Source organism: Tiliqua scincoides, chromosome 16, assembly GCF_035046505.1.
Source record: "Tiliqua scincoides isolate rTilSci1 chromosome 16, rTilSci1.hap2, whole genome shotgun sequence".
Taxonomy (NCBI): Eukaryota; Metazoa; Chordata; class Lepidosauria; order Squamata; family Scincidae; genus Tiliqua; species Tiliqua scincoides.
Genome location: NC_089836.1, coordinates 3,568,402 through 3,592,165, shown reverse-complemented (window position 1 = coordinate 3,592,165; position 23,764 = coordinate 3,568,402). Strand labels below are relative to the sequence as shown.

Below are 23,764 nucleotides of genomic sequence, written 5' to 3'. Positions count from 1 at the left end.
TCCTGGTGAGCTGGGTGGCCTTGTGCAACGAGTATTGAATGCAGTTATGGTAGAAAATAGATTATCACTGTGTTACAAATGGTTTTATTTTCAAGATTTCAACCCTGCCTTTCCATTTGAAGTGGCTTATAGTAAATTAGGTAATAAAGACTATGTTGCTGAGAAAACTAAGAGATATACTGGAGGGATTTGGTGTTAAATCCTCTCCTCAGCTCCCTGGTATTCCTGCCTCCATGGCTGGAGGATTCCCCCAATCCAAGAGTGTGCAGCCTGGCAGCTGCCATTAGATTTCTAAGCTGGGCTGAGTTCTTGTGCATGTTAATGCCTATAATTTCACAAGCGGTCGCTTGCCTTCTCTTCTCTCCGTTTTGTGCAGAAAATGGACAGCCTGTTGCTGACGCTCGGGGATATCTCCCATCATGCCCCTGTCCTTCTGGCTTGGGCTTTGCTCCGCCACACGGTGAGCCCCGAAGAGTCGACCAGTGTGATCCGGCGGATGGGAAGTGCTGCTATTCACTTGAATGTATTCCAGTATTTGACAAAGATGCTCCGGTCACTCAGCAGCGAGGGCAACGTGAGTTCATAGGGTCTTGTGGGGAGGCTTTTTTTTTGGGGGGGGGGGGCTGAGCAGGTTATTCAGGCCATTGCACTTCAGTGCCCCATTGCTATCCGGCTTGGCGCCTGCTGTCCTGAAATCAAGAGTCACTGAGATCGTAGGCTGTGAGATGAGTCTCTTGTGACGGGCTGAGTGTGAAGGACCTGAATAGAGGCAGTTATAGATAGAAGGACCTGAATAGAGGAGGTGGCAGTCTGGTTTGTATTGTTGTTGTTAAGTGCTGACAACTCCAGCCCTAGGCACTGTGGCACAGTCTGAAGATACCTGATGCAGCCACTTTGCTGAAGCTAAGTGGTTCTAAGATGGGTCAGTGCTTGGATGGGAGAGACAGCCTACGCACCCCCCATATAGGCTGTCTTGAGTTCCATGACAGAAGGAAGGTGAAAGACAGAAACGCAGGGAGTAAACATAACTTCTGTTCATGGTTGTTGTTTGTTTCATTTCTGTCCCAGCCTCCCTTCAAGGAGCTCATGATGGTACACATGGTTCTTGTCCTCCGTCCCTCCAGGCCCTCCCATTTTATCCTCACAACAGTGTCTCTGAGGCAGGTTGAGCTGAGAGTGAGTGACTGATTGCTCACTAAACTCTATGACCAAGCCAGGATTTCAACCTGGACCTCCTTGCTCCTTTTTCAACACTTTTACCACTGGTGTTGGCACATCCTCTTCTGTGGCCCTGCATTGGTGCAATGTTTGGCACTGGAAGCCCTTAGGACAAGGACCCTGAAAAAGCCACCCTGGTGGGTGACAAGTTGGGCCATTGACATGAGAGGCAGGCTCTGTGATGCCTGAGACTGAGTGCAGGAGGCAGTGTAGTTCTGGTCGCCACATCTCAAAAAGGACTTAATGGAAATGGAAAAGGTGCAAAAGAGGGCAACTAAGATGATTGCTGGGCTGGGGCACCTTCCTTATGATGAAAGGCTATGGCGTTTGGGCCTCTTCAGCCTAGAAAAGAGGCGCCTGAGGGAGGACATGATTGAGACATACAAAATTATGCAGGGGATGGACAGAGTGGATAGGGAGATGCTCTTTACACTCTCACATAACACCAGAACCAGGGGACATCCACTCAAATTGAGTGTTGGGCGGGTTAGGACAGACAAAAGAAAATATTTCTTTACTCAGCGTGTGGTCGGTCTGTGGAACTCCTTGCCGCAGGATGTGGTGACAGCATCTGGCCTGGATGCCTTTAAAAGGGGAATGGACAAGTTTCTGGAGGAAAAATCCATTACGGGTTACAAGCCATGATGTGTACGTGCAACCTCCTGATTTTAGAAATGGGCTATGTCAGAATGCCAGATGCAAGGGAGGGCACCAGAATGCAGGTCTCTTGTTATCTGGTGTGCTCCCTGGGGCATTTGGTGGGCGGCTGTGAGATACAGGAAGCTGGACTAGATGGGCCTATGGCCTGATCCATTGGGGCTGTTCTTATGTTCTTATGCTCCCTGGGGCATTTGGTGGGCTGCTGTGAGATACAGGAAGCTGGACTAGATGAGCCTATGGCCTGATCCAGTGGGGCTGTTCTTATGTTCTTATGCTCCCTGGGGCATTTGGTGGGCTGCTGTGAGATACAGGAAGCTGGACTAGATGAGCCTATGGCCTGATCCAGTGGGGCTGTTCTTATGTTCTTATGTCGTCACCTTACCCTCCTGGCGCCCTTTCCAAAGGCGGAGAAAAAAGCCACTCTGGGCTACCAGTCTCAGGTCCCCTCTCTGCTTTTCTTTATCCTGCTTTCCTTGTCCTTTGAAAGGGTGGCAGGCAGGGAGCCGGGGAGGGCAGCAATAATACTGGCCACAGAACCACAGCTCCATTGGGGCAGCAACCCAACCATGGACCAGTGGTCTCACTGGGACTTGCTGTAGTATCACCACCAATGAGTGGCGTATCTATTCTCCGTGGATGAACCTTGTCTTTCCATAACCTGCTTATCTGACATAGGCTTTGTTGGTCACTCTGCACATGCGTCAGTGACAGAGACATGGAGCAAAAGGAGTCTGTGATTTGATCACCTTCCTTTTGTGCTTGCAGTATGGGCATACGCAAGTCCTCCTGTGGTTTTATCTCTCAGTAGCCTCTCTCTTGCTTTTGCAGTGCATCTCCAGTACAGCATGCATGTGCATTTATGGCCTGCTTTCCTTCGTCCTGACAACGCTGGAGTTGCATACGCTCGGCAATCAGCAGGTAATAGGTGTAAAAGTATGAAAGCAGGCTTGCTAAAGCAGGCCAGTAGTCCATGGACTTTATTTCCCATGCAAGAGAAGAATCCATCCAGTTCCAGTCCTAACTGCTTGTAGCATCTGGGTTTCTTTTCCTTCTTCTTAGTTAGGGTAGGATAGGAGCACGATTTAGGTTTTTCCCTCTTGCACAGCAATGACTATGCAAGCCCTTTAGTGTAAGGTGACCACCTAAAGGAGTTCTTCTAAGCCTGGTTAAAATTTTACCATGGAAAAATGAGTACTAGAAACCACCAAGGAAGGCAGTGCCATAGATTCTCTCCTGATGATTTCGTATTATCTAAGAAGTTAGAGAAATGCTGCCTTATGACTTGAGCAATCCACAATAACAAGCAATGTGTCACGTGGTGTTCTCCTTTTCTCTTGCTCCTCTTTTCTGCAGGATATCATAGATACAGCCTGTGAGGTTCTGTCGTCTTCAAGCATTCCTGCACTCTTCTGGAAGACAGTAAATTGTTGTCCTTGTTATCATTAAGAATATTGGGCGCTGGGAGGGGTATTTAGGTTTTCTTTGCACTGTATTCATTTGACCAAAGGAATGGTGGAGATGGTGTTACGTTGTCTGGCTTTTAGCTGTAGATTTTGTTTTATTTTTGTGATTTTTTTTTTCTTATTTGATGTTTTACTTCTTGTAACCCACCCAGGGTTGCCTTAAAGGCAAGATAGGTGAGGTAAATATGTTGAAAAATAAAATAATCCCTGTTCTACATTTCCAAAATTTGGAGCAGAGGAATGCTCCAGGTCTAGAAATCTTGATGGATTTAAAAAATGAATGAATGGATTTTCCATGCAATGGTGTCCTTTTCTTCGTGTATTTCATTTGATTGTTGGCTGTGTTTTCATCATTTCATGTTGTTTCTCTAATACTAGGAACCCACTGCGGGTCTGGGCATAATTTTGGACAGTGTTTGTGGAATGTTCCCCCACCATCTTTCCCCTCTTCTGCAGTTGCTCACAGCCCTCGTGGCAGATAAATCTACAGCAAAAAAGGTACGCGTTGTGGGTAGGTAACTTAGAGAAAGGAGATTTTTCTGTCGAGAGCCAGTGTGTTGGGTTTTGTTGTGGAGGGCTTATCTCTCTAGCAGATTTTGCTCTGTCATGCTTTCTAAGTTTAGCCTGCTTCACAGGGTTGTTGCAAGGGATAAAATTCAACAGGAAAGCCATTTCACCCTACAAGGGGCAACAGCCCAACACCTGTGAGTGCTGGGCTGCCTGTGTGGTTCTGAGAGTGCTCTGGCTCCTCCCCCTGCCTTTGTCAGTCAAAATGGGAGTGGTGTTGTCCGGTGACGAAGGTCGTAATCCTAACCAACTTTCAGCACTCACCTAACTGCAACGCAGCCCCGAGGTAAGGTAACAAACATGCCCTTACCTTGAGGAGGCCTCCCCACTGCAAGATGCACTGCTTGCCACATTGGCACAGCTGTGTCAGTGCTGGAAAGTTGGTTAGGACGTCGCCATTAGGGACTGAGCCACAAATTGGTACTTCCTTGTTTTGAAACTGGACCATGCCCTTAGCTGAGCTCCTCCCTCTCAGCCTTTCCCTTCTGCAAAATGGGGACAATCTTTACTGACCTTACAGGTACCAAGAGATAATACGCATGAAGACTTGCATGCTCAAAAAGCACCGTGCTTAGTATTGCTACCAGAAACATTGATGTGTAACCAGCATCGATGCCGTGGATGAGTAACATCCTATGTATTCTCTGCCCCCAGGTTTACAGCTTCTTAGATAAGATGTCCTTCTATATCGACGTGTATAAGCACAAGCCACCTGATGTGATCTCTCATGAAGACGGTACGCTGTGGCGGAGGCAGACACCAAAGCTGCTGTATCCCCTCGGTAAGGACATGGGGGCCAGTGTTACCTGCCCTTGAAACATGGCAGTTGAAAAATTGCATTGGGAAAATTCCAAGTTACAATCATACAATTAAAAGCGTAATATGTAACAAGGCTTAGCATTTGCCTCACGTTTTCAGAGTCTTCCAAAAAGAGCTTTACATGTTTTCCTTCCAGCAGCCCTATAAGTATGATTGTCCTCATACTTCAGGTAGGGAAGACTGAGGCTGAGAGAGAGAGTGGCTTGACCAAAGGCAATCTAGCAGGTTTGTGGCAGATGAGAGATCCAAACCAGGGAAGCCTTTATTCTGCAACTGAGTCTCTCAGCCATGCATCAGTATGACACACAAAAGGCAAGAACATCATCACAGTACTGTTGTTGGTTTGTAAAGCCAACATTCATTCAATGACAATGAGGGTGTCATTGATGGAACGAAGCCTTCCTAAAAGCAGAAAGGGAGCCGGATCTTCCTAAGTAAGGTGTTTCACCGGGATGGGCTGCCACAGGGGAGATGCAGCTCATTTGCTGTACCTGCAGCAGGGTCTTTTGAGCAGATACTGCGGCAGGAGGAATGACACACAAGAGCTCCTTCTGTCATCCAGGATCTGCACTGCTTAAAGGTTAAAACCAGTATTGTAAATTGTGCCTTCAAACTCGCTGGTAACCGGTGCTTAACATTTCTGCATAGTCCTAGGGGAGATTGTGTAAGGCTTTGGAGTTCTCATTCACTGGTATGCAGATACATTCTCAACCAGTGGTCTAGCCAGTGAGACGGGGGATTTTCTGAACCTGTATATGGAGGCAGGGATGGATGGATGATGACTGATAAACCACAGCTCTGTCCAGGCCGCACAAAGTGGGGGGGGGCAGGCCAGTTGTTTGTGGAGTTGGTGGGGTCACACTTCCCTTGGAGCATCCCATTCTCATTCTGGACATACCCTGGTACATAGCTCTGCTACCAGGAACCCAAGTAGTATCTGTGACCACAAGTGCTTTTTTTTTCTTCACCTTGTGTGCCTGGTGTGCTCTCTCTCAACTGACCTGGCCAGTGTGAGAACTTCCTGGCCACCTTAGTAACTTCCAGCTAGGACTTCTGCAAGGTTGGCATTGCACAGAGACAGGCCTGAGGCTTTCCTGGAGTGTATGCCAGGTGGCTGATTTTGCACATACAGAATGACAAAAGATGGATGTCTGGGCTCTGAAGAGACTCTCATTCTCTGAAGATTGGGGCCCTTGCTTCTCCCCTTTGCTTTTAGGGCTGGGCCAAACAAACCTGCGGATTCCCCAGGGAACGGTGGGCCAGGTGATGCTGGATGACCGGGCCTATGTGGTACGGTGGGATTACTCCTACAGCAGCTGGACGCTTTTTACTTGCGAGATTGAGATGCTCTTGCACGTTGTGTCGACGGCAGGTGAGTCTTTGGAAAGAGGCTCCAAAGTGCGGTCTGAGGGGCTTGGGGAGGAACAAGAACTACCATGTTAGCCTTTCAGTTTCCCTGTTTCTTTCCTCCTGTGTGTTTGTCTGAATTTCATAAGCAAAACATTGAACTGATAAAAAGACTTACGAGTTCCATCCTGGTTTGGGTTCATGGATTCTTCCCTTCTTTCCCTCTGACATCTGTCTTGCACCTGTGTCTCAGAGCAGTCTGATTGCACCAATCCTTCAGAGCAGGGACTCTATTCTCTTCTATTACAAAGCACCTATCATGCACACTGGTGGCACTATAGAAATTAATAAGACTTTTTTGGGTGGTCCTGATTGAAGGTATTACCAGACCAATGACTTTCTAAAAGGAGTAGATTGAGAATAAACTAAGTCGAGGGGGAGAAAGTTGTACTTCTTAAAAACTGTTAATGAATGTTCTCAAGATATTTATTTACTTATGATATTTATATCCTGCCTTTCACTCTGAATAAAGCAGAGTGCACAAGGTGGCATAAAAATAGAGGAGAAGCAGTAAAATGCAAAAAGTAAGTGTAGTAATTATAAATACTGTGATCTATAGTGAGATAAATATGCACTATATTGTGAATAGTGCAGTAAAAAAATTAAAACAAATTGTAGAGTACCAAAAAAACAAACAAACCCAAAGCAAAACAGAAATAAAGTACAGATCCTCCGTTTGAGTTGCTTACTCGAGCAGTTTGAGCTGCTTCCCAGGTTTTGTGATGATGGGTTTGGTTCCATGTTCAGGGCAGCCAGGTGACTTTTGGTTCAGATCCCTGTTTCTAAGTTGGATCTTGAAAGGAGGCAGCAGTTTTCACCAGGAACCTGTTCCGTTTCTCAGATGTCATTCAGCATTGCCAGCGAGTGAAGCCCATCATTGATCTGGTTCACAAAGTCATCAGCACTGATGTGTCCATAGCGGATTGTCTCTTGCCCATTACGTCGCGGATCTACATGCTGTTACAAAGGTAAGTGGCTTGTGTGCTTCTTCTGCCTCTGGAGAAACCGAAGTTGTCAACCAATTAGAGAACTGAGGATAGAGCACCAGAAGATCTAAGTTCTTAAGGCTGTGTTTAACCTACAGGAAGTTAGGCATCCCCCCCAGATACATGGGGTTCCTCCTGCTGCCCCAGATACCTGAATGCAGATGGTAGTGAACCCCACTCAAATTCTTCCCACTCTGCTCATGCCTCACCTCTCTTCATTTGCAAAAGGCACTTGCTTCCTTTTCCAGAGTGTTTCAAGCGGAAGGAAGAAAAAGCTTCCTTTTGTAAAGTGTTTGCAAATGAAGAGAGGTGAGTCATGAGTGTGACGGGGGAATTTGAGAACCATGGATATGGGACCCATGGCTATGGAGGGGGCCTACTGTTCTGTGTTTTCCAGTGTTTTGGGAGGCTTCATATGCAATCTTCTCTCTCCACCACCCTCCCCAGGTTAACCACTGTGACTTCTCCTCCGGTTGACATTATTGCTTCTTGCGTGAACTGTTTGACAGTCCTGGCTTCTTGGATGCCTGCAAAGGTGAGAGAATATCCTCAGGGAACGATATAAAAACACATGATATGGCATCCCAGCTGACCCCCTTGACGTCAGATGAGGGGCCCCAAGAGCCACAAGGAGTGGAAGTGACCTCTGAGTAAGCTTAGAATGGGATGCAGTCCAATATACCCCTTATATTTATCTGGGATATTTTTAAGTTCCGTATTTCAGTATTTATGCATTTGTTTAAAAGAACTGCAAACCCACTCTAAGAGTTCAGACCAAATGGCGATGCCTGTAAATGAAGAATCATAAGTTTGAAAGTAGCAATAAGTGGCGGAAGAAGGAAACACTGATGAAGGAATTTGTCTCCTGCTGGCACTTTTTCTCAGGTCCTTTGAAAGACATTTCAAAGGCAGCACCTGAGCTCCACTGTTGATGACATCACTGCTTCCTCTGTAGGAGAAGTCTCAGCACTTCCCATGCACACCACTTTGCTTTTCATCACAGAACATACATGCATTAGGAGAAAAACAACTCCCTTCTCTTGGAGTGGAGGCCTCATTTGTTTGTCTCTTCTTAGGTATGGACTGACCTTCACCATACAGGATTTTTACCATTTGTTGCTAATCCAGTTTCTAGCATGAACCACTTGATCAGGTAACTTGACTTTTTGGTATTGTGTTTACTGGCAAGCAGTTTACCTCTGTGGGAAGGCAAACTCTTTTCAAAACAGTGTTTGATTGCAGTGCTCGCCCCCTGGAATTTCTTGCCCTGGGACTTAACAGTGAGCCCTTGTCTTCCGGGGCATTTTACTGCTTCAATGGTAGATTTGTGTAGGCACAAAGTTTGTCCTTCACTCAGGGTTGCATTCACACTTCTTCCTCCCTCACTGTAAAAGATGGAAGGTGGGTAGAAGCGCAAAGGTAGAGCAGCTGCTGTGCAGGTAGGAGAACGTAGTTTCGGTCTCCAGGATCAATTGGTCAAAACACTCCTGGATAACTGGGAAGACCCCTCCATGATGCCCTGGAGCCACTGTCTTGGTGTCATACCAAGGATGTATGAGGACTTTAAGTTCTCCACTCCTTACCCCAATGTGGGGGCTTTCCCCTGGGGGCTGGGGATAAGAATAGGCCCTCAGTTTGGCTGTACTTGTCCTAAGAGGCAACTAAACAGCCACTGGGTAGGTGGAACTCAGCCTGGGAAGGCAGCTCATCTGAGAGAAGGAAAACTCTGATCCCAAACCTCCACTGCCTTGTGGCTACATCCAGTTATGGGAAAGGCTTCAGGAGTCAACCTCGAGGCAAAATCCGGAGCCGGAGTCCCTGAGGCAGTTCATGGCTGAACACAGTCATGTTCTGGCAACTCCTGCGACGCCACTGGAACCAACCATATTGGCCTCTGCCTTTCCATTGGACCATTTCAGCGACGTGGAGAGGGGGGATTTGCTGCATGGGTAACAGCCTATCCTCCATACCTACTTTACCCAGGCTTCGCGCACTAGAGAGGACACTCTGTTCCAGAGCCACCATTCAGAGCTTGATACCATAGTCTTCTGAGACTGAAGGATGCCAACAAGAATAGGTGGCAACCAAGTCCCAGTGGCATGAGATTGTGTGGATTTGGGGTTGAAGCCTACATCAGGACTTTCATGGTCAGCTTGTATATGGTTCCAGGTTAAATCAACAGCAGCTCCAGGTAGGATAGAGATAAATCCCCTGCCTGAAATTCTGGACAGCTGCTGCCAGTCATTGGAGACAACACAGATCTAGAGAGACCAAAGGTCTAGCTTGGTTTCAGACATCTCCCAGGGCCTTGCTTGCCTCATCCTCATTTGTCCGTCTTCTCTGTTTGTCTCTTCATAGTGCAGAGGGAATGAATGCTGGAGGCTATGGCAACCTGCTTATGAGTATTGAGCAGCCGCAGGGTGAATACAGCGTGACAGTCTCCTTCCTGAATTTAATCATGACCCTTGTCCGGGTAAGTGCTTTCAGGGGAGAGGGGATCTCTGCAATTCTCCCACATTCTGCCTTCAGCATATAGACAAGATGCAGAGTTATTCTGGAACGGATGGCTCGATTCCTGCTGTTTTTGTGTGGTGAATGTGTTGGAATATCCTGTGACATACAATTTTGTGGGCTCTCTGTCTTTCCTAGGGGCATCTCGGCAGCACTCAAAGTCAGGGCTTGGTGCCGTGCATCGTGTTTGTCCTGAAGGAGATGTTGCCCAACTACCACAAATGGCGCTATAACTCCCATGGAGTCAGAGAAAAAATTGGTAAGCCCGACCTTCCCAGTGGACATCCTTGCATTTTTCTCTTAGATTCCTAGGGGCTGCAAGCCTGGCAGGGAGGGACATTTGATTCCCTTCTTCAGCAGAATTGCCCCACAGTTGGTGCATGCAGGATTCCAGTGTGGAGAGGTTCATCTCACTTTGCGATGGGCACTTGGGAGAGCTTGAAGTCGCACAAGTTTGCTACGACTCCTTCCCAACGCAAAGTGGAAGCCTGGCATCATGTACTTACTGTCAAGTAGACGTGGGATAGTTCTGTCATTTTGCAATACGACTTAATTTAAGAGGAAAAAATTAAAGATGGCATCTCTGCTCTTTTTTCACCTACCTCAGTCCACTGTGGAAGTGCATAGGCTTCAGAGAACAGGGTTTGAATCAACCGCCCTGGAAGTTTAAAAGCCATGAGAGAGACCCCTGCTGTCTCGGCCCAAATGGAAAGGCCTTTCGGCCTCCCAAGGGGAGTGTGGGGAGCCGGGTGTGTAAATTGAGACCATGGTGCCCCCTTGCTGGTAATGGGGGTGGCGGGAAGAAAGGCCTTCCGATGGCTTTCTTCCAGCTGGCCCCTTTGTTCTAGAACTTCTGCGTGCAGCTCTTTGGAGATTAAAATAACCGTGCTGCTGACAGCTTCTCCCTTGGCGGATAGGTTATCCTGAAATGGGGCATTCCTTTCTACCTGTTTTGAAGGCAAGGCCGTGTCAGCCTTTGCGGTGTGCTGTCTTTGCCGTGTGCCGCCCACACGCTGCACGGCTTTCCCGGAGAGTCTGTGCTGGAGAATTTTCTACTCTTCTTTTCGCTGGTTTGGTAAATGACACGTTCTGGCTCACTGCTTCCCTTAACTGAAATAATTTGATGTGCATTTTCAGAGAGCCGCACGATACACAAACTAGCCTTTTCAAAGTCCCCAGAAAACAGGCCGCGTTTTTCTTTTCAGGGTGCCTCATTCTGCAGCTGATCCATGCTATCTTGAACTTGTGCCCTGAAATGGATCCTCACAGCAGGTAATATAAGACGGAGGCAAGTGTAAACGGGGGAAGAATATGCTATTCTTTCAGTTACCTGTACTTGTGTTTAGTTACAGTAGGGAATGGGAACCAAGGTGCATTGTCAAAACCTTTGTGGAAAAGGTGGATTTTAAGGAAGGATTTGAAAGAAGTGAAAGAGGAAGTGTCTTGCAAGTGTTTCAGGCATAAGGGATGGCCAGGGGGAGGGGGGGAGAGAAATGGCGGATGTCATACACAAAGGGGGGGGGGTTTGGGTGCTCAGGGTTCTTGGTTTTCGAATCCTAAAGCCCTCAAGGCCCCTTGCCCAGTAGTACTGCCACCACCCTGTACGTGCCAGTGCCTTAGTCCAGGGACACTGAGACCCTCTAGGCTTAACTCTATCCGTTGGAGGCACTGAGCTCTTTCTCCAATTAAAGCCTCAGTCCTCAAGTTACTAGACCTCAGTGAGCACTTGGTAGCTTGCTGAACGGCTAGGCAGGAATCTGAACCTTTGTCCCCAACAGACAATGAACAACTTAGTAAAAGGTATTTTAGTTTATTAAGTACATAAGGTTACACACTCTACAATAAGGCAGCAAATGCTAGAGGCATAAATATCTAGGAAACATATCAGCAATAAAATAATAAAGCTAGCTGGCTATCTCTAGTAATCCCTATCTCTCACCTGGGTCAGTTACTCTTGTAGATCTCTTAGCTCCAGGGCTACCTATGGGGCCAGGTGCCCATGATGGACAGTGGAGCTCACACGCGTGCAAGATGTTGCATCCAAAAACTCTGTCCGAGAAGGAACACTCACACCCCCTGGGCACTCATTATTATACTTATGCTAATAGTACTGAGGTGACTTCATACTTATTAGACTGTTCAATCAGAACCCTTGAGGAACAGAACCTTCTCGAAATTGGCCTGGTTGCTAGCCCCTCATAGTTCTTTACCCCTCCCAACTGGAGATCCACAGCTGCACTCCATCACGCTTGATAAGGCGCCTCTCTGTCTGCAAAGGTGTTAAACATTCCAATGGGTTGTAATTCTTGTCTGTCCTTTCTGGCCAGCAAAGGAGAGACAACAATCCTTTTGTTTGTTTAGTCACATTCTTGCAGCTGGGAACTGCTAGCAACTTCTCGGTTACACTGTCTTAGTTTGGTTCAGGCTTCACATGCTAACCTAGGCCTAACATGTACTTATTCATGACAGTGGAGTCATTTGAGAGTAGTGCGGCTGGAAGAGTGAAGGTCGTGGACAGAGGTGCAAAGCGATGTGAGAGCTGAGAGGTCCAGAGTGAAAAGAAATGGACCCACTTTTGCCTTCTAGTGCTGGTTGTGTTTAGAGGTGACCAAGGGGGTCTTTGCTCCTGCCTCAGGACTGAGCAGTGTGTTCTTGCCTTGCAGCAACTCCCCCAGCCTCCAGTCCCTTTGCATCTTCAGCCTGGCCAACACTGAGGCCGGTCAGGCTGTCATCAACATTATGGGCATTGGTGTGGACACCATTGACATGGTGATGGCCACGCAGTCCAGCAGGTGAGTTGCGTTGGGGTGATTGCATGTTTCATTTTGGGTTCCCTTTTCTTTGACCTCTGTCGCAGTGATTTTCATCCGCTGATACTTCACAATTGGACCTGTCTGCTGTATTTATAATACAGTGCGATATGACTGGAGCACTCTCTTATTGTATTTTTCATCCCTTTTCTCCACCATATTTTATTTCATATTATTATTAATAATAACCTTTCCAATCGGAGACAAATTTCCAATTTAGGGCTGGGAGTGGGACTGAGATTACCACTAAATGTTAGGGGTTTGTTGATCATTCGGGGCTTCAGGTTGATGAGGGGTGCGCATACTTTGAGAAGCACTGCGGAAGTGACAAATCCTGGTACAACATTTTCTGTTAATGCAGTGATGAGTCACAGGGCCAGGGGCAACTGCTTATTCAGACAGTGAAACTGGCATTCTCAGTCACCAACAATGTCATCCGGTTGAAACCGCCCTCGAATGTTGTGTCTCCTCTGGAGCACGCCCTCACTCAGCACGGTAGGTCCTCTCTTGTTCTCTGCAGCTCGCCATGGCTCACAGTTTGGGAACCACTCATAACAAAGCCTCCAGCTTTATGATTGCTAAGCGGCCCATCCGTAATGGCTAAACTCACATTTCCGGACATGCTGACCGTTTGTCTGGGAATTTTAATCTTTTTTACATTTCCCTCATAGCAAAATGATCGTATTGCAGGAGCACTAATGTTCTGCACATGTTCAAAAATCTATACTGTCCCCAGGTGCCCACAGGAACAATTTGATTGCTGTTCTGGCCAAGTATATCTACCACAAACACGACCCAGCCTTGCCACGCCTCGCCATCCAGCTTCTGAAGCGACTGGCTATGGTACGTCTTGCTTTCTTTCCAGGAGAGCTTTTGTGGCTTGTCTTGTTCTGGCGTCTTAGGGAAAGATGTCCAGGTCAGAGGGAGCTCGTAACACCAGCTCCTGCAGAGACCAGCACTGGCCTCGGGTTTGAGTACTGTGTTTTTTAAAATGTTGTAAGCTGCCTTGGAGGCCTCTTCAGGGGCAGAAAGATGGTTTGTAAATACCCAGATAAATAAATACTGCTGTCTGCCTCAGAAGACAGGACTTGCAGGACCTTCCCCTTGGAACAGGAACCCCCCTCACTTTCTCGTCTCGTGTCTTGCTTCTCTGGGAGCTGGGCTTTCCCCCTAGAGGTTCTTTTCTCCTGCCCCTTCCTCACTGACTTGCAGTGCAATCCTATGCACCTCTGCAGGAGTATGTCCCATTGAAGACCGTGTGTGTGGAGGGGGGGCTGCTTTTGCTAAACCGCCTGCTAAAATATGCAGCAATAAGTGCAGCAAAATAGAAGGAAAGGCTGTGTCTCTTTGGCGACTCTATGATGCCTGAAGCCCAAAAATATGAATCCAATTCACATGGTTGAGAAATCATAGTTTGATTGGGAACAGGAGCTGAGACAGCTCTCTCTCTCTCTCCCTCACCCTCCTCCTTACATTGCACCAGAGATTTTGGCCTAAACTATGACTGGTGAGCAGTCAGGAACCATTTTTTTTACTTTTGCTTATGAGCCAGGATGTGAAAGCCTTTGCTAGCTCTGGTTTGATTTCCGGCTTTGCACTACTAAGCCATGACTTAATAAGTTGTGATTGAAAGTCCTGGTTCTACAAAAGGAGCGAAGGAAGAAATTGGCTTGCACTCCTGGTCCAAAAAAACCACCACGGTTTGGTTTTGTGAGCCAGGCTGTAATTTAGCCCTGCACATGTGCATTAAAAAAAACATTAACTTAAATATTGATCTCAAGGTGGCTTCAGTCAGAGTGCTAATAGTTGTCCTGGTTTTCCTTTCCCTCCTTTCTCTTTCCCAGGTTGCTCCCATGTCAGTCTACGCATGTCTTGGCAACGATGCAGCTGCCATCCGCGATGCCTTTCTGACACGCCTGCAGAGCAAAATCGAGGACATGCGCATCAAGGTCATGATTCTTGAGTTTCTCACCGTTGCGGTGGAAACACAGCCTGGGCTCATTGAGCTCTTTCTCAACCTGGAAGTGAGAGACGGAAGCGATGGGTCAAAGGTGAGCCTCAATGTGGCAGCTTCCTTGCTCTGAGTGGGAAGCACAGTCACATCCCTGAGCCCTCATTGACTGGCCAAAGGGTGCCCAAAGGTTGCAATGGTTATAGAACTAGGCTGGGACCAGGGAGACGTCACTCAGCAGTGAAGCCCTCTGGGTAAGCTTGGCCCAGTCACTACGTATCTGCCTACCCTACCCTGCAGGTTTGTTCGAGAGGAACCATATTTATTAATAAATATTTATTTAACGGTATTATTCTTTTTTATTGTTATTGTATTTGTCCATTGTTGTCGCCCGTGGTTTGTTATTTCTATAAAAGAAAAGGTTACTGGAGACAGGAAAGGGTGAAGTGCTGAAAAGAAAAAGCTGCCATCCACGATGCCTTTCTGACACGCCTGCAGAGAGAAGAGTGTGGCATTCTCTCACAAGGGCATCCTTGTCAGGGCTGCTCCTCCCACTAGCCCCGGCCAGGCAGCAGGATTCAAATTCAGGACTTCGGAAGAAGCCACTCCTTGTTTGAACACGATCTTGCTTTGAGAAGGAGCGCTTTGGCACAGCTTTTCTGTCAACATTAGCAAACCAATCTGAGAATCGACCTGTGTTCCTTTCCTTTCTGATCATGACAAGGATGGGAAGGGTGTTGGCATTTATTTTTGATCGGAAGCTCAGCTTAGGGTGGGGAGGGATTAGCCATCCCTCTTTGGTGTGGTCCCCCTGCCCTGGGATTTTGCTGTGGTTGCCTCTGCTTCTGCTGTTCAGAAGGCTGTGTGACCTGAAAGTTTTGCGTTGGCCTCTTTTGCTTCAGGACTTCAGCTTAGGAGAATGGAGCTGCCTTAATGTGGTCCTGGAGCTGATCGACTCAGAGAAGCAGGAGCGCTACTGGTGCCCTCCCCTCTTGCACCGAGCCGCCATTGCCTTCCTCCACGCCCTCTGGCAGGATCGTCGAGACAGTGCCATGTTGGTTCTGCGGACCAAGTGAGTGGCCTTCTCTTCTGGCCTCTTGTCACCTGTGCGAGTTGATATAGCCTAGTTTCGGTCCTAGTTTGTCAGCCCCCAAGAAACCTTGGAAGAAATTTGTAGAAAGGCTTGGGTTCTGATTTTGAAACAAATCCTTGTCAAACCCAGCCACGGCCGAAGCGTAGTTGGCAGCAACATGGGATAGGTCTACCCTAGTAACGACACCAAGATTATGGAATTCCCTTCTGAGGGACTTTGCCTGACTTTGGGGCGACCAAGTGAAGACATTGATTGGGCAGCCAGCTATGTGATGTGACTGATTCTTTGCTTTTGTCCTTCTGTAACTTCTCTCATAAGAAAGGCAGGGTATGAGTTCTATAAATAAAATCAAGTTGCTGCACGTAGGATGTAGACTCGGAATACTCGATCCTCTCTGCAAAACAGCTAACTTTGGCAATGGAATGATTACTGAAGGGGTAATAAAATGGCACAAATTAATGTATGCAGGTTACTGCTGCAAGATGTGGTGATGGCCACTGGTTGTGCTGACCTTAAAAAGGGGGGAGATGAATGCATGGACAGGTTCACCTGTGGTTATTCTCCTGAGAGCTAAATGAGAACCCTACCCCAATGGGCTTCTAGACCCTGCCTCAGTCCAGAAATTGGCACAAGGAGAGAACAAAGATGGGGATAGATGGGGAAGCACCTGCAAATTGTTTCAGGCATGTGTACTTTAGCTTAGTTGCAGTGGGGAATTGAGACTAAAGTGTGGTGCCAAAGACTGCAAGGAAAAGGTGGGTTTTAAGAAGGGATTTGAAGGGGTGTGAAGAGGGGAGACGGTTGGGAGCAACCTCAGCAACAAGAGAGAAAGGAGACTGTGGGACAGGTGGTGGCAGTTGAACTGGTAGGACAAAGAGTGCGGGCAAGTTTGGAATGGAATTTGAAAGCAGTGGGGAGGGGTGGAGCCCAGGGCTGCTTTGCAAGTCAGATCAAGGAGGTTGTGCTAGATTCAGCGTCACCTTGACTAGATTCATTGAGCCTGGGATGGAATTCAAGGATATGCATGACGTGGTCAGTGTGAGGAGCAAGTCGAATGACCTTCGTGACAGTGTTCTGAATCTGGAAAAAGTGACAACAGCCCCTGCATAAAGTTTGCATTTTGCTTCTTTTTAGACCCAAGTTTTGGGGAAACTTGAGCAGCCCACTCTTTGGAACCCTTCCTCCCCCCTCTGAAAGATCCGAGGTAATTTCCCCCCAGGAAATAAAAATGGGCTCCGCATGTGTTTCCTGCTGGTGGGACTTAGAATTATTAGAAATGGTTTGAAGAGTCTCCCCTAGGAGGAGATCCCTCTCGGTTTCCTTGCCTGTCCTCTCTTGAGTCAAGCACTTCCTTGGAGCTCGCTCAAATTCTGGCCTTCAAGACCTACAGATGCAAGTGTTTTCTTCTCTCATTAATTGCAGTGTATTTCATTAATAGTAATACTGCATGACTTTTTCCAAATAGCTTTGGCTCTTGTTCTCCATTTCATCTTTGTATGGCAGAAACTGGAGATGCTAAGCCCCTTGGCTTGATACTCTTTTCTTCTGCCTGTAGCTCAGTGTCTTGGACACCTGTGCCTTGATCATGAAAATCATTTGCCTGGAGATCTACTATGTGGTCAAGTAAGTATAATTGCTTTCTGGAAGTGGTGGGTCTTAGAACCAAAAGGTAGTGGGAGAGGTAGAGAAAGCTAACTTTGTATTGGGTTTACAAATTAATTCCTGTGTCTCCTGGACTGAAAAAGGAGGCAGTGCTTATAGACCCATGGAAGTGCTAGAGGCACATAAAGGAATCCTCTCTACAAGGAGAGGATACTCAACTGGGTCATATCTCTGACTGGCTCCAATGAGACACAGGATCACATGACTAAACTTAGATTTGGGTTGCCTGATCTTGGCAAGAGTGGGATCTTGCTCTGGCCACCACAGCTCTTCCTCTGGCCGTGCTGTTTCTGACCCCTGGGTGTGAAATCAAAATGGAGAGGGTCAAATGTGTCAAAGTTGCTAAATGGTGGAACTTCTCGGAAAGAGCCTGGAAATTCACAGCGGTTTTGCAAATCGAAGGGTGGCCCAAAAGACGCTCAGCTCTCTCCGTGTCTTGCTTGGGCAGGGGTTCTCTGGATCAGTCACTGAAAGACATGCTGAAGAAGTTCTCCACAGAGAAGCGGTTTGCGTACTGGTCTGGTTACGTGAAGTCCCTGGCGTTCCACGTGGCAGAGACGGAAGGCAGTGGCTGTGCCTCCGTGACAGAGTACCAGCTGCTGATCTCGGCATGGCGGATGATGGTCATAGTGTCCACCAGCCATGTAAGAACCTCTGGGCCTCTTTTGCTGTCAGTCCCAGAAAGACCCAAAGGGTGGAGGGAGAGAGCCATGAAGGACCCACCACAAATTGAATAACCTAGCTGGAGGTAGGGTGTAGCTGAGGAGAGTCTCTGGATAGTCTGCTCATGTCCAACACCAGGCAAAGGTGTTGTGATGAGTGCATAATACCTTGCAGAGGTGCTGTGACTCGTAGCGCTCTGGAAAAAGGTTAAGAAAGAGGTTACCAGCATGATCAGGGGCTTGGAGCACCTTTCCTACAAGCACCTCCAACACAGATTTGGGGTGGGGGAGAAGTCCAGTATGTTCTGCATTGGAGGCCCAGATTCAGCAGTTCTCTCTTCCCATAGGGGCAGATATAGACACACATACATGTGTTTGCGTTTTTGTTTATGCTGGTCTCTGACCGTATTAATTAAGAAATTGAAATTGACCCTAAATTAAATTTTATCTGTTCAGGCCGACATCATGCACTTGTCTGACTCTGAAGTACAGCAGCTGTTTCTGGAGATGTTGAGTGGGACCAAGGCTTTGGTGAGTGTTTCATATGTATTTAAATATTGTCGTCTTCCAGACATGGACAGTAGTTAGGATGGGCCATACATTCCTTCCCAACCCCTCCAACTAGATTGGTCCAAGAAGCAACAGTTGCTTCTCAGCCCGTGCAAGGCTTGAACTGCAAACCAGCACCCTGGGAGTTGCTTCTACACTAAGAGTCAAACCATTGGAGAGAGAAGGATATATATTTGAACAGATCTTTGTTTGCTTTCTTCACCCACTCACCTCGCTTTTACTTGGAAGTGTCTCCCTGTCTGCGTCCCCACAGTGTCCCCCTGTCTGCCCATCCATCCTCCACCCCAGATAAATGAAATACCGACAGGGTCCTGCTTTTGAAATGCCATCTGCAATGGAGCAAGGCTGTCCTTCATGACACACAAGGCCCTTTCCACTGAGAGATCAGGAACAGCCTTTGGGACATTTGGTGGGCCACTGTGAGATCCAGGAAGCTGGACTAGATGGGCCTTGGGCCTGATCCAGCAGGGCTCTTCTTAGGTTCTTAGGTTCTTTCTGGGGAGGCTGTTGTAACTCCTGAGCTCTCCCTCTAGAGGAGAAGCCCCAGCACTGCACCTCCATCCACTCCCTGCCTTCCGCATTGCTACTGTTCCAGGATTTGATTGTTATGACGTGTATCAGTGTATTTTGAATGGCAGGTAAAGCATCTCGTAATAAAATCTCTCCACAGTTGCTGGTTCCTACCTCAGTGTGCTGCCTGCAGCTGGGATCTATGCTGTGCACCCTTCTGTTAATCCTGCTAAGGCAGTGGAAGAGGCAAGTATGACCTCTTGTAGAGAAGGTCCTTGAGATCTGCTGCAGTGCGTGATGCAGACACCTGGAGGGTATTTGGGATTTCAGAATCATTTCCGTGGCAACAAAGTCACGCGTCAAGAGGGGTTTCTCAAAGGATCCTCACACTGGTAATTTTTTTGACAAGCCTGGCCCATTAATAGGCCAGCTTACACAGTAGCTTTAAACAGCAGATGGACGAAGGTGCCACCTGCTGCCCACCTCTGTTGCTCCTTTTTTAATCCAGGGAGAAGGAGGAAGAAAGGAACAGAGCAGAGGAGGAAGAGTGAAGGAGAGGGGAGTGGATAGGCTAGAGCGCCAGCAGGCCCCATTCAGAATGAGCAGTCCATGTGTTAGCATAAGGTATCTGAAGAGCTTCTCTTTCTCCCCCTCCCTCCCCTATTTTAGTGACTTGGGCTCTGTGGATAAAATCCTAAGTTCCTTGACCCAGATCCTGGACGGAGTGCTGCAGGCTGACCAGCAGATGATGGAGAAGACCAAAGCCAAGGTGTTTTCTGCTCTCATCATGGTCCTGCAGATGAAGGAGATGAAAGGTGAGGCGCTGCCGTTTGAGAGATTGTGGAGATGTTTCCGGTTCTGTTCTGCAAGATCCCTTATATGTAGGGATTAGTAGGATTACAGCCAAAAGGAGACAATCCACAAAGAGAGTGGAGGTCTCTAGATACTCGCTGAACTCCAGAGGTTTGGAACCTGAAAAAGAGAGAGCAGTTAATCTGCAAATTTAAATTGATTAAAGACTGTAGTCCTTGTTTTTGAGCACCAGTAGCGGTTGATAGGTACCGGCTGGTTTTATATTTGGTTTTCCGTCGGGTTTTGTTTCAGCCCAGCCGCTCTGTAGGTTGATGTTGCCTGATTCTCTGCCTGATGTGTCTTTGCAGTGAGTGAGATCCCTCAGTATTCCCAGCTGGTGCTGAGCGTGTGCGAGACGTTGCAGGAGGAAGCAATAGCACTTTTCGACCAGACTCGGCACTGCCTGATGTCCAGAGACCCCACCGACGACAAGGACAGCATGGAAACGGACGACTCCTCCCGACACAAGCAGAAGGACCAGCGAGACGGGGCAAGTGACTGCACCTTCTCCTGTGGCGGAGGAGAAGATCAGGAACGCGTCTGTTTCTCCTGCTGGCAGTCCAGACAGGGCCATTCTAATTAGCCCTGTCGCTGGTACCCATTGCCAGGCCTGTGAATTATCTGGCCTATTGTAACGGAAAACCAACTGGCAGATACCAGTGGTGGCGTACGTGTGTCTCATCAGTATACCAGTGGATGACTGCGCCCCTCATCCTCTCCCTGTATTCTGCCCGCAGGCATCCCCCCAGCTTTTCATGTTATTGAGCTGTGTTTTGCTGTTGCCACAGCACAGGGTTACTTATTTTCAAAGTGATTCTGCTGTTCAAGTTGTCTCCAAGAAAGCGCGTCCCTGGTTTGTCTTGCGGTGTCGTCGCAGCCCCAGCTGAGCCCATTCATGAGTTGGATGTTCGTAACTCTGGGATTTTCTGTGTTCCTTTAATGTAAAATAGAACCAAATTAAAAGTCAAAAGCAAAGCTCAGCATACAGTATCATTAAAATGCAGCAAGAAGAACAAAAGCATCTCAATGCAACAGCATAAATACCCCAAACAAATGAACCAAAACAGAACCAAAGCAAAACACTTATTAATTAACCAGTTGTGTGTTAGTTTTAGATTTGTCTGCTTCTAGTTTTATGATTGTTTCTGTTGACTTTAGATGTGTGTTAGAGTTGTAGGCCGCCTTGAGAGGACTGCATCCACAAAGGCCAGGAGTGAGCACATAAAGCTTTCCTGGCTGTGCTGATCCTCTCTTTTTCTTTCTTCTTCCGGCACCCGTGACCCCTTCTTCGCTGCTCCTCCTCCACGGGGCAGGTATGTGTCCTGGGTCTTCACCTCGCCAAGGAGCTCTGTGAAGCAGACGAAGAGGGCGATCACTGGCTGCAGGTCACCAGGAAGATTCCGGTGCTCCCGACCCTCTTCACCACCCTGGAGATCAGCTTGAGGGGCAAACAAAACCTTCACTTCACAGAGGCCTCGTTGCACCTGCTGTTGACGCTGGCCAGGACACAGCAGGTGAGAGGCACCAAAGCCATGCGCAGCGATACATTCAGAAGCCTCTACCAGGGACCTCCAACTGTCTAGTGCTGGTGGACGCTGAGGGGGTCAGGCACATTCCTTGCGCCACTACTGTCTCCTCTGCTGTCCTTTTCCGCTCTTACCTCCACCCCTGCCCTGCTGGAGAGGAGAGAATCCTGCCATCCACTCTCCTCTGTTCTCCATATTTCCTGCATTCTGTGGAGGAGTGATGGCTGAAGCGGCAGCAGGCACAGGGTTGGGGAACCATCTTTTACTCTGGCCCCCAAACTTTCATCTCAAGGACCACCTACTGCCACAAGATTCTGCCAGCCCACCACGATCTGGATAGGGGACTCTGTTCTGCATGTTATCATTCACTGAGGTTCAGCCAATGACATGGTCTTCTCTGTGGTGGCCTCCAGGCTGTGGAACTCCCTACTGCAGGGGCTTTGCTGTGTTCCCTTTCTCCTGTTGTTTAAAAAGGCCTTAAGGGACCCACCTTTTCCACTTGCCTGTTTCCGTCCGTCTGTCTTGTCATGCTGGGCAGTCCTGTCATGAACATACCCTGTCGTGAACAGCCTGGAGATAAATGTTCCATATCTGTCATAAGAGACCTAAAGGGACTGTTGATGAGAAGTGCAGGCAGCCGCTGTTTATATCCTGCCTTTCTGGAGTCCAGAGTGACGCCCGTAGAGGTTCCCAGGTAGTCACCCCCCCCCCGGCAATGACTTGGCCTGCACCTGCTTGTCTTCTCAAGGTGCCTGCATCATGTGCCCTGGGACCATGCAGCGTTCAACCATGTGGTCAAGTTTCAGTGCCCTGGCAAAGGGCTCACGGTGCTAGATTTGTGTAGATATCTGGAGTTGCTGAGACGTTCTTTACTGTTTGAAGAGAGGCTGCAAGTCTTCCCATATCGATTGTGTGTGTTCTCTCTCTTGCAGGGAGCAGCTGCTGTGGCTGGAGCAGGCATCATGCAGAGCATCTGTTTGCCCCTCTTGAGCGCCTACCAGCTAAGCAGTAACGGAACTGGCCAGGTCAGTGTGATCCTGCCCTTCTTTTCTTTGGAGTGTGGGCTGGCAACTTGGAACGGAACTCCTTTTGTTGCCACAGTGATGCTGGACACCGCAGAGTCCACCCACAGTAATGTCCTTGGAGAAATCTGGTTCTGATGCGTAGCCTGCTGAGTCACGCCACCCGTCCGCCAAGCTCAGTATTGTCAGCACTGCTTGGCAGTGGCATTCTAGGGCTTCAAGCGGACATGCTTGTATGTCGTAGCTGGATATGCTGTCAGGGATTGAATCGGAGATGTTCCACATTCCAAGCCAGTTCTCTTCCCGCCTCTCCCCAGGCGAGGGCTGGCTGGTTCTCAGAGACCCCGGTCACCATTTTCTGCCTGCTTTGCCATGCAGGTGCCCGTGTCGTCCCGGAAATCTCTGGATGCCCCCTCCTGGCCTGGAGTGTATCGCCTCTCCATTTCACTGATGGAGCGCCTTCTGAAGACTCTGCGGTACAACTTCCTGACAGACGCCCTGGACTTTGTGGGTGTTCATCAAGAGCGGATCCTTCAGGTTTGTCGCAACGAAGGACTTTGCTTTAAAAAGTGGGCACCCTGGCTACTGAAAAAGAGCAGCAAAACTGGATAGAAAATGGAAACCCTGAATGACAGCAGCCGTCATTGGAGGTGTAGCAGAAGGCAATTTGGCGGGGAGTGTTCTTGAAGCTCTCCGTCATTTTTCTTTCCAGTGCCTGAACGCAGTTCGGACGGTACAGAGCCTCGCCTGCCTTGAAGAAGCAGATCATACTGTGGGATTCATTCTTCAGCTCTCCAACTTCATGAAGGAATGGCATTTCCACCTGCCCCAGCTCCTGAGAGATGTGCAGGTATGGGGCAGTGGGGGGGGGAGATCCGTGTTGTCTGTACCCATCATACCGGGGGCAGAGCCGTGCCTCTGGGAGCTCGCCAGTGGGTGTTACAGTACAGTTGTCGTCACGGAGGCAAGGCTTAGGTCTCCTCATTATGGTTTCCATTTTAAAAATGCAAGCTTGAGAGCTGTGCCTTCCTCGAGGCAGCAGGCTGAAACTCAGATTTCAGGTCCTTTACCGTCCTACCCTAACCGTAACCTGCAACCCCATTTTGTTCATATTGGAAGCTTTGCAGCGTGTTGCTTTCTGGTGTGTTTCAGGTGAATCTGTGTTACCTGTGCCAGGCCTGCACCTCCCTCCTGCATAGCCGAAAAATGCTTCAACACTACCTGCAGGTAAAGGGCGTGGGGGGGCCCCCTTGCTCTCTCGCTGAGCTGGCCAGTCTGCATTTGGGCTGTGCCGCTTCCAGGTACGGGTGGTGGGATTGATTATGCCTAGAAACGGACCCTTGGAAAACTAGGATCCCAGGAGGAAAGTCTTTGAATCTGCCCTGAAGTTGAATACACACAGTGAACAGATGTCCGCTGATTGTGGTGATCAGCTGTTCGTGAAGACGGTTTACTTTTAAGAACGCAAACAGACG

The 23,764-nt window shown here is 48.3% G+C and overlaps 1 protein-coding gene across 2 annotated transcripts in view; it reads left to right on the top strand.

Annotated features, from left to right (window-relative positions):
- Positions 1–23,764, top strand: part of NUP188 (nucleoporin 188) — a 35,180-nt gene that overhangs the window by 9,324 nt on the left and 2,092 nt on the right. For both annotated transcript variants that reach the window (XM_066610707.1, XM_066610708.1), the window contains 29 exons: positions 377–574; positions 2,707–2,796; positions 3,232–3,297; positions 3,720–3,839; positions 4,563–4,689; positions 5,944–6,099; positions 6,976–7,102; positions 7,568–7,655; positions 8,197–8,273; positions 9,479–9,593; positions 9,770–9,890; positions 10,837–10,903; positions 12,295–12,423; positions 12,803–12,936; positions 13,178–13,284; positions 14,286–14,492; positions 15,295–15,464; positions 16,620–16,689; positions 17,041–17,108; positions 17,596–17,791; positions 18,266–18,340; positions 19,050–19,135; positions 19,559–19,704; positions 20,050–20,231; positions 21,055–21,255; positions 22,200–22,292; positions 22,668–22,826; positions 23,002–23,139; positions 23,442–23,516. In XM_066610707.1, the coding sequence (XP_066466804.1) occupies positions 377–574; positions 2,707–2,796; positions 3,232–3,297; positions 3,720–3,839; positions 4,563–4,689; positions 5,944–6,099; positions 6,976–7,102; positions 7,568–7,655; positions 8,197–8,273; positions 9,479–9,593; positions 9,770–9,890; positions 10,837–10,903; positions 12,295–12,423; positions 12,803–12,936; positions 13,178–13,284; positions 14,286–14,492; positions 15,295–15,464; positions 16,620–16,689; positions 17,041–17,108; positions 17,596–17,791; positions 18,266–18,340; positions 19,050–19,135; positions 19,559–19,704; positions 20,050–20,231; positions 21,055–21,255; positions 22,200–22,292; positions 22,668–22,826; positions 23,002–23,139; positions 23,442–23,516 (3,588 nt within the window). The remainder of the gene's footprint in view (positions 1–376; positions 575–2,706; positions 2,797–3,231; positions 3,298–3,719; positions 3,840–4,562; positions 4,690–5,943; positions 6,100–6,975; positions 7,103–7,567; positions 7,656–8,196; positions 8,274–9,478; positions 9,594–9,769; positions 9,891–10,836; positions 10,904–12,294; positions 12,424–12,802; positions 12,937–13,177; positions 13,285–14,285; positions 14,493–15,294; positions 15,465–16,619; positions 16,690–17,040; positions 17,109–17,595; positions 17,792–18,265; positions 18,341–19,049; positions 19,136–19,558; positions 19,705–20,049; positions 20,232–21,054; positions 21,256–22,199; positions 22,293–22,667; positions 22,827–23,001; positions 23,140–23,441; positions 23,517–23,764) is intronic.